Source organism: Podarcis liolepis (assembly GCF_965112155.1).
Source record: "Podarcis liolepis genome assembly, chromosome: 14".
Lineage (NCBI taxonomy): Eukaryota > Metazoa > Chordata > Lepidosauria > Squamata > Lacertidae > Podarcis > Podarcis liolepis.
Window position 1 is genome coordinate 4,145,239 of NC_139569.1, and position 15,513 is coordinate 4,160,751.

A 15,513-nucleotide genomic window follows, 5' to 3' on the forward strand; every position below is an offset into this window, starting at 1 on the left:
GATGTGCCATCTCCCATTTCAACCACAAATCTAGATAACTGAATGAAGCTCGCCTAACACTGGTAAATTCACTGACCACAGTTTGGGAACAGTCACTGTTTCCAGTTCTATCTACTCTGTGGTGAAAGGCAACTGTTCCTAATTGAATAAAGTTTACACACACACACACCCCAAAAAAAGAATACTGTATTGTACATAAAGTAGTTAGTACAATTCATATCCCATTTGGGAATTATGCAATTGCTTATATTCATATTCTATCACACAAACAACCTTTTTTTACTTTCAATATGAAGTATTAAGACAAAAAGGTTGTTTGTATGACAGTTTGTGAATATAGGCAACTGAATAATTCCCAAATGGGATATGAATTGTATGGAACTGTCAACAAGTCAGACTTACATTAAAGTACACACAGCACTCTTAATGCACATGGGCATGAGGTGGATCCTTTGTCTGGCAAAATGTGACTCTAACAATTTCTTAGATAATAATGACCTGCACAGTATCATTTCTTTTTCAGGGAAGAGGGATGCTTCCCTCTACCCATATCAGGGGTGCCAACTTGAATAAAATATTTGGGGCAGGTAAGCCCCTCTCTCCCTGATCAGTCACATGGTGCAGTGCAGGGGGGCCAACATGACCTTGGCCCCTAGGAATTGGCTCTATGTTTGAGACAGAGAGAGGTGGAACAAAGATAGGTCTGCATTGTTGCTCAATTCGTTGCAAAATTGTTAAACATACCACATCATTTTACTTTGGATGTAGTGGCAGTGAGACTTGGCCAGGGCCAGCAACAGTGAAACTTGCATGTTGTAGGCTGTCAGAAACCCCAGTTTTTATTGCATATGTTGTAAGGATTGTACACAGAATTTCAAAGGATACATTCATGATACTGAGGAGTCTTGTAAACTATTCAGTTTGTTACTTCAAATTGAATTGGTTTACAGCCAGTTCATACAACCAACTAGACATAATGAAAATAGCTTAAATGAAGGTGAGCTGTTCATGTAGCAGAGTGGCCTTGTGATTCACTTACAGAACTTGACTCAACTCCCATTTTCAGCAGAGCAGGTTGTTTAAGATTGATCTTTAGTTTCTTCTCTCCTTCCTTTACTCCTCTGGTCACTAACCTGATTCAGTGTATCTGTACCCTCTTTCAATGGAAGCAGCTGTTGATCCATTTTGATATTTTCCCTGCCTCCGTGTCTCTTTCTGCAGAACTATTTTCCCAGTAAGCAAGACATCTTGCTGGCTAGAAAAGCTACCAAGGGGATTGTGGAGCATGACTTTATCATCAAGAAGATTCCTTTCAAAATGGTTGATGTGGGTGGACAGCGGTCTCAACGCCAAAAATGGTTTCAGTGTTTTGATGGGATAACATCTATACTATTCATGGTCTCCTCAAGTGAATATGATCAGGTCCTTATGGAAGATAGACGCACAAATAGACTAGTTGAATCTATGAACATCTTTGAAACCATTGTCAACAACAAGCTCTTTTTTAATGTCTCCATCATTCTCTTCCTTAACAAAATGGACCTACTTGTGGAGAAAGTGAAGAATGTCAGCATTAAGAAGTACTTCTCAGACTTCAGGGGTGATCCTCACCGGCTGGAAGATGTTCAGCGTTACCTGGTACAGTGTTTTGACAGAAAGCGGCGGAATCGCAGTAAACCCCTCTTCCATCATTTTACCACAGCCATAGACACTGAAAACATCCGCTTTGTGTTCCATGCTGTGAAGGATACAATCCTCCAGGAAAACCTTAAGGATATTATGTTGCAGTGAAGGAAAATTGAAGGAACTGTCTATTCAAACCTAGCCTAGTTGAAGGCCCAACCTTTATAGCCTATACGATGGATTTTTTTAAAAAATATCCATGCTGTTACTTGGCTCAAGGAAGCTGCAAAATAGCCAGTCCCAATGGAGGAGAAACAAGCAGAAGGATTGTGAGAGCTCAAGCTAGCTACTGTATCACTTAACTAAACAAACAAGCAAACAAAAAAACTACTGAAAGTAGTAAATTGCAAGTGCAGTGCCTTCTTTTGAACTCTTAATAACATTATTACCTTCTGCCTTTTGAAAAGATATTTCTAAGTTTGAAAAATGACGTAAAGACATTTTGTGTTTTTTAATCCACTGTCATTGTGCAAGAGAGTTTGTTGGTTGTAAAGCCTGTCTGCCTCACTTGTTTTGGGTGCTGAATTAACAAATCCAATAAGTTCATTGATACTTCTTTTTGGAGAATACATTGCAATATGTCAATATCTAGGTTTGGTGTACGCAAAATTGTTTGCCAGTAACCAGACTGTGCTTGCCAAAATGATTATCCAGCTCTTCTTTGAGACTCTCTACAGTTTCCCTCTTGTCGAAGTTTACAACTGTAAATTGAACTTGGCTGGCCACACTAGTGAATTTCATTTTAGCAATTGGCCTGAAAGGGGGCAGAAATCCAAGACCTGGGTTGGTGCAACACAGGGCTGTACTTTGCACTACATGTTACAGTGTTTATTGCATCATGGAAAATAAGACTTTTATTTTCTTTTTATTTTACTTTTCATATAGCATGAGGCTGGAGCTCACACAGATGCTCTACTGAGACATTAACTCTGTTCTCAAACCTATAGTTGGAACTATATGAAAACTTTCTCTTGACAGAATATTATGTATGAGACATATTATGGGCGTTCTCATATAAGGGAAGCTAATGCTATTCCTTCGCCAAATGTTTGGTAAGCAGAGGCTGCTCATAGCACTAAAGCCAAATGCTCTTGAGGTTTCCACTTTACAGCTGCACTGAGTTTGGAAAGAAGAGCTCTGCTTTGAACTAATCCTTAATTGTTGCTGTATGAATTTACTAGGTTATATAATATACACTTAAAATATTGTAAACTGTCAAGTTTAAAGTTGCCCCTTTAAGGCTACTACAGAATACATGTGAATTTGCAGGAGGCTGTGAATAATGTTGATGTGAACTTCCTTTTTAATTCTAAAGTGTTGAATTTAACTATGGGTGCCTATTTTGTGTGTACTGATGTTTCACACTCTGTCTGATATGAGGTATGTATTAACTACACTAAACCCTACATTTTCAGTGCTATAGACTTTATTCAGGGATCTTCTTAAACATAAGAAATGTTTACCATACTTTTGGTACCATACTTGTCATATCAAATTATAAAGGGCTTATTCTTTCCTGTATCATGATATCAGAATGCTGTAGCTTATGCCCCTCTGGGACAATCATGTCTTGCACAGTAGGCAAAACTCCAGGTATAAATGCCACCAATAACAGCAAACTAAAACAAATCTCTCATGACTTCTGCTTGGACAAATTCCAGGATTTTTTTTCCCCTGTGGGGATTACTCACATTTATATAAGCATGTTTTTGTGTGGTGTACCCGACTTTGAACCAGAAATTTTCCACTCTTATAGTGATGTTTGTGCAAAATCAAGCTAAGTTTTGGAAATTAAGAAAGAGTTTGTCTCCTACTTTTTATCTAAAACTAAAATTTCAGTAAGACAACAACCACATAGTGACTGCAGACATTTCAATCTTTTGAGATGAAATTACATTTGGAGACTTTCTAGTGACACTTGTCTTACTTTCTAGGACCAATTATTTTACCATTTTCATATCTGCTTCTAGAAAAGAAAACAATATTGCAATTTTGCCATGAGTACGCTAAAGTGTTGAATAATTTTGCAGGCTATGAATGGCTAGTCAAGGGTTAAGGGGGAAGCATCTCAGCTACGATTGCCGATTTCTATTCATTGGGTTTCTTCATTGATGTCTCTTTTGAAAATTGAAATTCCACATGCCTAAAAAGATGTTTGATTTGTGTTTTTCAAATAGCTATCTTGACATGAGAAGTTTCAAGAGCAGTTTGTGATGTGGAATATGCACCTGCTTTTAAAGGAGAAAATTCCCATTAGACATGTTCACAACCCATGGCATTCATAAGTAGCTCTTATGTATTCTGGTCACAGTATTTTAATTTGCATCCTCAGCAGTAATATACAATCTAGAAGGAGCCTTGACTATTCAATTAAAAAATTGAACTTTATGTATTTTCTACCCAAAAGTGCCTCGGTTTTACCTATTAACTTTTCTTTGCCCTTAAGTGGCAGGAAGTAGCACAAACCCATTTATAACAATCTGAACTATGCCACCACTTGCGTTTTAAAATAAAAACTTAGAAATAATATGCTGCAGTTCTCAAATTGTTCTTTTTCTTACAACTCTGCCTAGTCATGTACTGTATTTCTTTTTCTGTATGGCTACCGTAGTATTTGCATGTAAAATGTATTATATTACTGTGTTCCTTTGGTATCAGATAGTCATCTTTTGGTATGATGGAAGCCCCTTGCTGGGGCAAACTTACCTTAAAGATTTTGGTAGCCAGATTAAGACTGCAATCCTAAACTATGTCTACCTAGCAGTAAACCCAATTGAATTCAGTGGGACTTGCTTCCCGGTAAATGGAGATTAGGATTGCAGTCAAAATCAAGTTCAACCTAATCCATTTTTCAGCCAATTTATTTTGCCATTTAAGATGCTGTTAGCTCTAGTTCTCCAGCTTCTCATCCCTTCAGCTGCAGGCCTTGGTCATGATCACACACTGATATAATTCTTGTGATTAACATTGTAGTAGAAGCTTAGCATCTAACAGGCAGGATGTTTTAACAATTTCAGGATTACAGTGCAGTCTGGTTTAAATAACTAGTTGGAATCCTAAAAGTATCTTTTAACAGTATAGCTTCACACAGATAAGGGAAACCTCTTTTCTAATCCTAGCACTGCTCATATACTGTGTTTCAATAGTTTGCTTTGAATTCAAAACCTTTTTTTGCAATCCAGTACAGTAGTATTGGGTGCTCTGCAACCATTGAATTACCCGCTCTTTCTTCCTCTTGCCAAAGCCACAAGACATTTGCCTTTAATTGTAACCCTTGAGAACATTTTGTCCTAAGTACAATTAGCAGGGAGAGGAAAGATTTGTTGTTGGAATACTTGATGTAATGATACTTTTAAGCTGGGAAATGGGTTACACATCAAACAGTCTATTACAGGCCTTGAACTTATGCTTTGGCATATTACATACCAAACAGGCTTCAACTTCAGCTTCTCATTTGTCAGATGAAGTTTTGCTGTAAATAATGTATATTGTGCATTTGGTGTTTTTAGCCATGGACAAAGAGGATCACCCCCTCATGTCTTTAACAGGGTGTGTGTGCGTATATATGTATTTACATCGATGTGCACACACAGGTGGAAGTAGACTTTCCACTGAAAATCTGCTTGTTTTTATATAAACTCTCCAAGAGCAAGGACTTGCCAGGGGGGGAAATCATTTTTCATGAAATGGAAGCTGCAAGTTGGCATGAGTTCACAGTTCCTATGTTATACTATGCGCACACTGCATATTCAAGTGGACTGTGCACATGAGCAGAATTTACCATGTTAGCATAACAGAATATTGTTGAAACTGACTCTTGAGTTTATCAACTTAGCAGATGTGTTATCCAAAATAAAGAGTAGCATTCTGCCATCCACAAAAATTTATAAGGGATGAACAGAGATTACCATACTTGGCAAGTTTGAGGCCCATTAAAAAAGGCTTTCTGTGGCCTCTGGGATAGTGACTAAAATACCGCCACTGCTGTGGATATGGTAGATGTTTCTATTTCTGCCACCAATTCATTTCACTGATTTAAAGAACCCTTATCAATGGGCCAGTAAGTTACCTAGGATTTAGCAAACCTCCCATAGTTTTATACCAACCCTCGAGGGTTGGGGTTTTTTTGATGAGCCCTTTTTTGATGGGTTTTTTTGTTGGGAGGGAGAGATTTGGAGAAGGATCTAGTTTCTAGACTTTCAAACAGTGCTGCTTAAGCATTAACGGTTGTGTGTATTGAAACAAAATGCATTGAAACAATAGCCACCAATGAAGAGCCTGTATGCTTTCCCCCAGAATAAGGATTTGGCAGCATATTAAAACAACTTATTGGCACTACTGTAGCTGTTGGCACACACATAAATCTTTTTTCCCCCTAGCCTGCCTGTTTGTTTATAACTGGGACATGCAAATTCAGGTTTCTTGCAGTGTGCTCTTGAGAGTATGCAGAAGGTCTGATAAATGTTCTAAAAGGCAAGCAAGTATCCTCTTCAAAACCAACAAAATCAAGCCTTGAGCATTTGGGGCCCTCATACCTTAAAAGACTATTCCTTATTTTACTCTATTGTGTACTTTCAGATCAACCAAGACTATTCTCATGATTTATGTGCCAAATTCAAACTGCAAAGACACACAGAATGGTATTTTCAGTGGTTGTTCCACAATGGTAAAATTCCATTCCCTTGTCAAAATACAAACTGAATACTTTCTTGGAAGCATTCAAAAATATAGGTAGCTGTGTTCGTACACTAGGTTAAAAAACAACAACACAGAAGCAACAGTATGACAAAAACCCTTATTAGGACCAACCTAAACTTTACAAAATCTACTTTCTGGAAGCACTGTAAGAGCTGAAACAGATGCATAGTTTGTGCTACTGGGGATGTGGGCAGGGTAATCAAATGTTTGAATGATTTCCACATAAAAATCTACCTGCACACACAAACCTAACATGCTGGAGAGGGGAGGAAGGCTGGTCCTGGCTTGCTTGATTAGTACTTCCAGGATCTCTCATGCGGGCCCAAACATCTGTTCTACCAACCCGGATGATTTAGCCCAGCAACAACTACATCACATGGGAGTTCTTCCCCAGACTACCTCAAGAGTTCTCCAAAGATTTTCCTAAGCACACCTGGCCCATGGCATGTTATTGCGTTCTTATTGGTAGAGATCATACATAAGAGCAATACAGAGTGGCCATGCTGCAACTGATCTGCTTGGGGACAATTCATTCTGGTTCCTTTCCCTGGTTGGTGGCTGAAGAAAGCAGCATAAATCCAAGTTTGTTTTCTGTTCACTATCTTGGGGGCTTTAGGTCAAAAGTTGGGAGCAGAATAATTGAAAAAATTAAATAGGGAACTGACAAAAATGCTGCCTAGTGTTGACATTATACCTGAAAAGTGATTTCAGAAATGTCTTCCTTTTCAAGTGGTGCTTCATCTATATTCCACATATTTGCACGAGTAGGCTAGTTTTATACCCATATTGCAGACATAGTAGTGGTTTGCCTACAGCTACTAGTGGAGCACAACTGACATGATGAATGCTTGGTTTCTTGCTCACAATTGGCCACTGCACCATACCAGCCCTAGGGCAGTATTCCATGCTCGGTGGTGCATATAGAATACTGCCCTAGAGCTCGTATATTGTAGTGAATCATCAGAAAATTGAGTATTGTGGACAGAAAAGGCCTGTGCTTGCCTTAATCTTTAACTTGAGCAAAAAAAGCTTAATTATTGTTGAAAGGTGACAAATTTAAAAATAAGTTGTGATGAAAGTGCCATAATTCATACTGGTAATATTTTTTAATTGTGTGCTTAAAAACAACCCTGGTCTTTTGTAAGCACTAAAAGAGTATAATTCTTTGTGACCTATTTTGCTGTGATAGCATCAGCTTATGAAAGCTGTGTATTAGATTTTTAAAATGTGGTGTAAAAATGTGTATTATAGCTTTGAATTAGCTTACTGTTTTGTATATATGAATTTTGTAAATCTATTAAAATGTGACTTGTTACTGTACTTTCTAGTGAAGTGTCTGTAAAATAATTTAAGTTCTGTTAGAGAACAGCGGTGGTCATGTACGCTATAATATGGGGTCAGCAACCAGCAGTCCCTGAGCCGCATCTTATTTCCACAGAAACTGGCAGGCATCACTGCGTCTTAAGACACCTCCTTTTGCCAGAAGCAGATGTGTGAGGCAGCCAAAAAATGAAGTGGGTTCAGGGCGAAAGAGGAAGGATGAGGCCATTTAGGCAATGGTTAAAGGAGGTTTGGCTTAGCTGGTTATTTTTGAGGAAGTAGAAGAGCTGGCCTGTTGCTAAGGCTTTGTTACTGTTGGCTCCTTCATAAATCTAGTTGCTACTTTAAAGAATTCCAGAAGAGCAACAGTTCATTACAGCAGTAACTTTCTGTATATGGTATCTCAAAGTTTCATATGTTGTGGTATGAGATTTTGTAGCAATAATCTACTTCATCAGATGCAATAAATAGGCAGTGAGTTCTTGGAATTATATACAGACAACTCTCAACGCTGGGGTTACTAATGCATAAGGCCAAACTTATGTATAGCCAAACATACTAGGATCAATGGTGGGTGGGATTGGCTGGCATCCCATCTGTCTTGGGAGACAATGGAAGTGTGCGCCTTCAGGAGGAAGTAAAAAAATTGGAGAGTTACAGTGCCTGCTGTGGCTGTAGAGAAAGATATAGGAGAGACATGTTTTCTTGCATCTGGGGCAGATGAAGGCATCCAGTTGTGCTACTGCGGCTGTACCATGGTGTTGTTTCTTACTACACTCCTTCCAGTGGTCATTCCCAGAGGGCGGGATTACCAAAGTCATCTTTCCCAGATGTCCACCCCCTTTTCACCACCTTAAAAAAATTTTAATGTTTGTTGCCAAGTGTATAAAGCTGAATGCGCACAAGTTAAATGAGCACAAGTTCTGAGTTACCTGTACACTTATCTGTCTTTCGTAGGCAAAATGTTGTTTTCAAAGGGCATATTTTAAAAATGCAATGCAGAGATACTGTTGTATGTCACTGGTATTCAACAGGGGTTCCAGAAGCTCATTGAAGATGTACTACAGCCATGACACTTTCTCTTCAAAATAGAGAAGGTAAAAGACTTCAACACGTACAGTAAATTGGGACTCTCTTTTGGGCTTGGTTTGGGGAGGCACATTTAGAAATCTAAAATGGTTGTGGGTACCACAAAATATCCATTGCACGTATGAAGAAGTTGTTGGTGCTCGTGGCCTCCGCAAAAGACAAAGCACCACCCAAATGCACAGAACCAGACAAAACACTCCCTAAAACAACAGCAACAATAAAGTTTAAGCATTTTTAAAAAATAGTGAGTGGACAGGTAACCTCAGCAGATGCAAGGAGGGTAGCCAAAAGCCCTTCCTCTTTAGAGGCATTTCATGCTGCGCCATGGATTTAAGGCTGCAGTTGCACTTAGTTGATGGCACCTGTTAAGTCATTTCTCTTCTGCTGCACAGCATCCAATAATAGCAACATGACTTACATCTGCCTCCCTTTCCCTGATGTCAGTCATGGCTTTTCACTGTACACTGTACGGTTCTTCATACATTACTCCTAGCTTTGTTCATGACACTTTTGTGGAGGAAAATGTACGGAAATTGTAGAATCTTAAAGTTGGAAGGGACCCAAGAAAACTCAGCTAAAGCAGCTAAAAACATCTTCCAAATGAGTAGCTAGAATTTTCACAACATTACCTATTGCACATCTGGGGAGGGGGAATCACTTGATGGTGACATGAACACAGTAGTGCAGATTCCACCTTATTCTACCGCCTGAGGTTTTCCCTACCGTGAACAAGCTGTGCCATCCAATTACAGGGTGAGTAGGTTCCTCATGTACAGTTGAATGTATTCACTGGGATCCTAAAGACTGGGAGACTTGAGAAACTTTCTACCTTGCCATCTCACTTTCTTTTTCAGTGTTAGCTCTGTGAGTAACCAGAACAAAGTTTGGCCACGGCTAGGACTGATGTTGCCACATAGAGGATGTAGCACAACCTACTTAACCGAAGTGATGGGAGAGAGAGAGTGAGCAAGCCAGTCAATCCAGACCAGCAACGTTGGAACAGGATTTCCAAGGTGGTTTAGGCCTCTACACAGCAACAAGCATTAAAACAAGGGTGGCTCTCCAAATTTTACTGGGTTACAACTCTTATTATCCCTGGCTATTGGGCATGCTGAGGAGAGTCTGTTCTTTTGCGGGGATATTCTGCCTTTCTGATTCCAAAATATCAAGAAATAGGAAAATCAGATAATCCAGCAGCAATGTATCTTAGTAGGCAGAGGGCCTTCTCGGTAGTAGTGCCCACCCTGTGGAACGCCCTCCCATCAGATGTCAAAGAAATAAACAACAATCTGGCGTTTAGAAGACATCTGAAGGCAGCCCTGTTTAGGGAAGTTTTAATGACTGATGTTTTAATGTATTTTTAATCTTTTGTTGGAAGCTGCCCAGAGTGGCTGGGGAAACCCAATCAGATGGGCGGGGTATAAATAAATACTTATTATTATTATTATTATTATTATTATTATTATTATTATTAATAAGAAGCCAGGGGAAATGAATAGGTCTAACATGATGCCTAAGAACAGACAGTGTGGGGATCAGCTGAATCTTTAAGGACAGGGACTTACAGATCCAATGTGCCACAAAAGAGAAGCCCTGTTGTGCCTTGTTGCACCATGAGTTGCAAGTGTTGATAGAGCTGTGACCAGAGCCTCTCCTGCAGATCTTAAGGTGTGCAAGGTGGCAGGTAATGGGAGAGGGGAACGTTCAGATACTTGAGACCTAGGCCAGGTAGAACTAGGAGAGCCAAAACTAGGAGACCCTGTATTAAGAGCAGGCCATTAAACTCTGCCGCTGCAGCCATTCCGCCTCTTCCCGACCTTCACTTGGCCCTTGTGTGCCAGCTGGTGGCACTTGGGTCAGATGTGGCTTCTAGTTGTCGTTCCATTTTAGACAATGACCTGAACAGCAGGAGCAGAGCGATTTCTGCATTCCCACTTGCTGAATGCTTCCTGCCAGCCTTCACACTCTCCGTGTAGCTGTTTGAGAGCCTACAAATTGTTGCATGAATGCACAGAGTGGATTATTGTGAAGCACCTCATTTCTCAATGCTTGAAATTGTCAAAAGCCATCTGCAGCAGGGATGCCAGCAGAATGAGCTTTGCCTGGCAAGGACTGGATTGTTGCCACTGATGTATAACTCTTAGTTGTGTGGTTCTTGGATTCAAGGCTGCTGAGGTGCAAGTGGACCTTTTCACTTTGAAACCATTTACAAAGTGCCCCCCACCCCCCGTGAGTGGGCTGTGACTCGGCAGCATTGCCATAATTCAGCAGGCAGGCTCCCAATTCAGGATGGAGGGGCCTCTTCCCTATTATGCTGAATAACAATAGACCCCTGTGTGTGCACAGCTTGTATTTCTAAGTGGCCCAACCAGTGAAACAACTGGAACTCCTTCCTGCTCCCAGCATGCAATGTAGCCTAGCATTTGGTATTCACCTCATGCTTCCTTGCAGATGGACTCAGCTGTTTGACTCAGGAACCTGAACTCTAAATAAATAAAAGAAAACTAAAGCCAGAAAACCTTACTATGTAATGCAGAGAGTTTGTTTCCCACACACACACACACACACATCCCTTCAGGTTCATGAGTTTAAAAGTTGTGACGTGCAGAGACTGCAGCCATATAGTTATCAAAGTGGCTGCGATGTTTGACTCTGGGGTCCTCCCCAACTTACTTTGTAGTGCAAGGTCCCAAGTTTGATTCCCAGGTCGGGCTGCGAATATTCCGTGACTGAAAGCCTGGTGAGAGGCTGCCAGTCAGGGTTGACAATTGTAGGAATGATCGCTGGGTGAAGAGCACACTCCCCCTCACAGATAAAGCCACAGCTGTCTGAACATCTTGCCCTCTGTCTGACCTTTTGCGGTCTCAGTAGTCTGCGGTGTCCTGTCTGTAACCTTTGTCTCTGAGACCTTTGTCTCCTTCGTCATAGAAGAGTTTGGATTTGATATCCCGTTTTCTCACTACCCGAAGGAGTCTCAAAGCGGCTAACATTCTCCTTTCCCTTCCTCCCCCACAACAAACACTCTGTGAGGTGAGTGGGGCTGAGAGACGTCAGAGAAGTGTGACTACCCCAAGGTCAACCAGCAGCTGCATGTGGAGGAGCGGAGACGCGAACCCGGTTTATTAGATTACGAGTCTACCCCTCTTAACCACTACACCACACTGGGTCTCAATACACTGTGCAAGGGGGAAATGACACGGTGGAAACAGGTGCCAAAATAGCTTTGTACCACCCTACAATCTCAGGACTGGAAGATGTGTAAAGGTCACAGCCCAAAATGTATCTGCCTGGGTTTGCATATTGTGTCAATAAAAGGAGCATCCACAGAGCTGGCCAGCAGCTTGCTTGCAGCTCACCTGTGCACAGCTCACCTGCATTATCAACTCCTGCCTCATGTCCTTCACTTCAGACAATACTGAGTTGGATTAGGCATCTTCCTGTGTTCATAAACAAAAGTCATTGAGAACCTGAGACCTCCGCTCTAACTAAGGGGACTGTCCCTGCCCCTTTACAACCCTCTGTTGGCTTGTAAAGACCCTTATTGTCTCTTCCTCCTAATTGCCATCCTAGTCTTCCTTCTGTGTTGCCCCTTTGACCTGATGGTGGGCTTTAGGCAAATTCATGGGGAATAAGGCTCTCAGTGGCTACATACTGATGGCTATGCACACCCACACCCACCCACCCACAGTGTTGGAGGCAGTAGGCCTCTAAATGCTAATTGCTGGGAATCAGAAGTGGGGAACGCTGTCCCACTCCAGTCCTACTTGTGGCATTTGGTTGACCTCTGTGAGATGCTCGATGAGACAGGCGTCTGGTCTGAACCATCAGCCAGTCTCTTCTTATGTCCTTATGGCTACAACAGGGTCATGTTCAGTGACACTTCTCCTATCCATTAGAAAGCTAACTGCTGTCTATTAGAAAGCTAACACCTAAGGGAGAAAAGGCCTTGTCCCATCTGCTCACAAGTGATACAGATCCCAACAAAGTCACATCATGTGGGGTTGTTAACCCTGTGTGTTTTGCTTCACTCTTCAGAGTTGACCTGCAGTGGGTATAGGAAAAACACATTGTCTCTTAATACGCAGTAGGCTCCTGATACAAACAGCACCGGCCCTACCATTACATGGAGTGAGGCATCTGCTCCAGGCAAGAGATGCTGAGGGGCAGGGAACACTTGGCCTGCCCTGTGCCCAGACTAGCCTTGTACTCTTACGTGCAGTGGAGGAACTGTCCTGTTGAAGTAAGATTCAACTGCCAACCTGGGCATCTTCTGTATATGGAAGGAGTGGAGGAACCACCTTGCCCTTGACACAGCAAAATGTCCTGGGCTTGCCTGGGATACAAACTCTCCTGTTCTTGCATTTGTATTGAATCCACAGATTGCTTGAGCAATGGGGAAAATTTCCAATGTGCCAAGTTAAGCCCTGGGATAACATGGTGTGAAATTGTGTGAAATCAGCCTAAGTTTTACTCAAGATTAGACCCAGTGAAATTAAAGAACATTGACTCTGCGTGAAACTGAGTTGAATACCACCCATACACACAGAGAGGTTACACACACACACACACACACACACACACACACACAATATTGCACGCTCTCCAACACTCCTGCACACCACTTCTTGCTTAAAGAGGTGCTAGATAGATTCTCTCAGCCTGGTGAAGCAGTTGTCATAGCAACAGCAAGAGCGCTGCAAACACTTTTGCTGGCTGACGGAGGAGATGCAGACACATCTTTGCTTTTGCTTCTCGTTTATCACTTGCTGATAAAAATGAAAGAATCTAATCTAAATGTTTACTTTGAAACATTCCCTGCCTCCCTCCCTCCCTCTCCCTGTCCTTCTCCCCCCCCCCACCTCCCTTAGTGTTGTTCCCATTTTTTACATATAGCTGCTGTTTTATTTTTAAGTGCCAAAAAGGAATATATAATGTTTATGTTTTGAGTGGCTGTTTTCCACAAACCAGAACGGATGTTTCCCGAGCATTGAAACAGCAATATTTAAGCAACCAGCAGGTGGCAGCAACTTGGTTTACTCTCAATGCACCATTTTCAGATGTAAATGTTTTTTTGGTGGGGAGGGATTGTTTTCACCCAGGAATCAACAGCACTCGTCTTCCAGTGTTCACACACCACTGGATTCCATATTTTCCTTTTGAGCGGTTCATTTTTCTTTAAACGTCTACTCTGATTACGCAATCTGAATGTAGAAAACACTATTCCTCAGCCCTTGGTTTTGTCTTGGTCTAATGTGCTAAGATGCACATTATTACAGCAGTGGCTTTTCAACCGTGTTCCAGCAAACGCTCCACTGATTTGGACGATTCACAGCAGTCCTAAGAACATCAGAAAGGGTCCTGCTGGATGAGAGCCAAGGCCCATCGAGTCTAGCATCCTGTTCTCACAGTGGCCGGCCAGATAGCTGTAGGGAGCCCCTAAGCAGAGCCTGAAGACAGCACTCTCCCGATTTGTAATTCCCTGAAGCTGCAGAAAAGGCCAATAAAAATGGCAGAATAGCTACCACGAAAGAGAGCTTGCCTATCACCATTGATCTTAAGGTCCTATGGGACCGCCTCTCCTGGTATGTCCCACGGAGGACCTTAAAGTCCACAACACTTTGGAGGTCCCAAGTTGCAAGGTGGTTAGATTGGTCTCAAGTAGGGCCAGGGCCTTTTCAGTACTGGCCCCGACATGGTGGAACGCTCTGTCACAAGAGACCAGGGCCCTGCGGGACTTGACATCTTTCCACAGGGCCTGCAAGACAGAGCTGTTCCGACTAGCCTTTGGTTTGGACTCAGTCTGACCCTTATGTTTCCCTCCCCTTATGGTTTTGATCTATGGGCTACTATTAAAATGAGGCTGCATTTTAAATTGTATTTTTAACCTGTATTTTAAATTGGGTTTCCCCCTCCTATTATGTTTTTATTCTAATTTTACTGGTGTTAGCTGCCCTGACCCCGGCTCTGGCCGGGGAGGGCAGGGTATAAATAAAAAATTATTATTATTTTTACTTATTATTATTATTATCATTATCATTATCATTATCATTATCATTATCATTATCATTATCATTATCATTATCATCATCATACACTGCAATGTGTGGAGAGGTTGCCAGAGAGTGCTGGGTGCGCTCAAAGTCATGTTCTCTCAGTTCAGCCAGCCTGTGTCTTGCATGTCATGAAGATCATAACAATATCTTCCAGAATCATCTGCGTGTGCTGGGACCATGGTGCAAGAAGTTAGCACAACAGCTGAGATTTATTTAGCATGGTTGCAAGAAGTTCTTTTTTTCTGGTATAACAACTTCATGGTGAGTACCAGCACTTTCTCTTATTTATTTTTTAAAAAAGCAGTGCTTGCAAGATTATGCTTTTTTAAATTTTAAATTGCATTTGTTTGGAAGAACTACATCCTGGCTTCCTGTTTCTAAAGGAACACTTGCAGATACTTTTCAAACTTTGTGTACGTGGAGGGACAATTTCCACACCAGCTCCTCTTCTCCTTGGTTGAAAAGGCCCAAGTGTCTCTAGAGATTGCCAGGAAAGCATGCATTCCTCTCAATTGCTTTATTATGCAGCAAAGGAGCTCAAGTTATTTATAGCTGGATCCTTAAAAAGGTGACATTATTGGGGGGGGGTCAATGCTTTAGCCTTGGAATTTGAGTGCAGCTATATAGAACAAAGTTCATGACTTGGTGGGAGGTGGGAGAGAGGAGAGTC

The 15,513-nt window shown here is 41.5% G+C and overlaps 2 protein-coding genes across 8 annotated transcripts in view; both read left to right on the forward strand.

The window, feature by feature from the left end:
- Window positions 1–7,701, forward strand: part of GNA12 (G protein subunit alpha 12) — a 36,231-nt gene extending 28,530 nt beyond the window's left edge. For all 6 annotated transcript variants that reach the window (XM_083474791.1, XM_083474793.1, XM_083474790.1 and 3 more), the window contains one exon: window positions 1,222–7,701. In XM_083474791.1, the coding sequence (XP_083330917.1) occupies window positions 1,222–1,791 (570 nt within the window). In that variant the 3' untranslated portion in view covers window positions 1,792–7,701. The remainder of the gene's footprint in view (window positions 1–1,221) is intronic.
- The window catches only part of CARD11 (caspase recruitment domain family member 11), a 335,243-nt gene that overhangs the window by 165,642 nt on the left and 154,088 nt on the right, over window positions 1–15,513 (forward strand). The window lies entirely within an intron of this gene.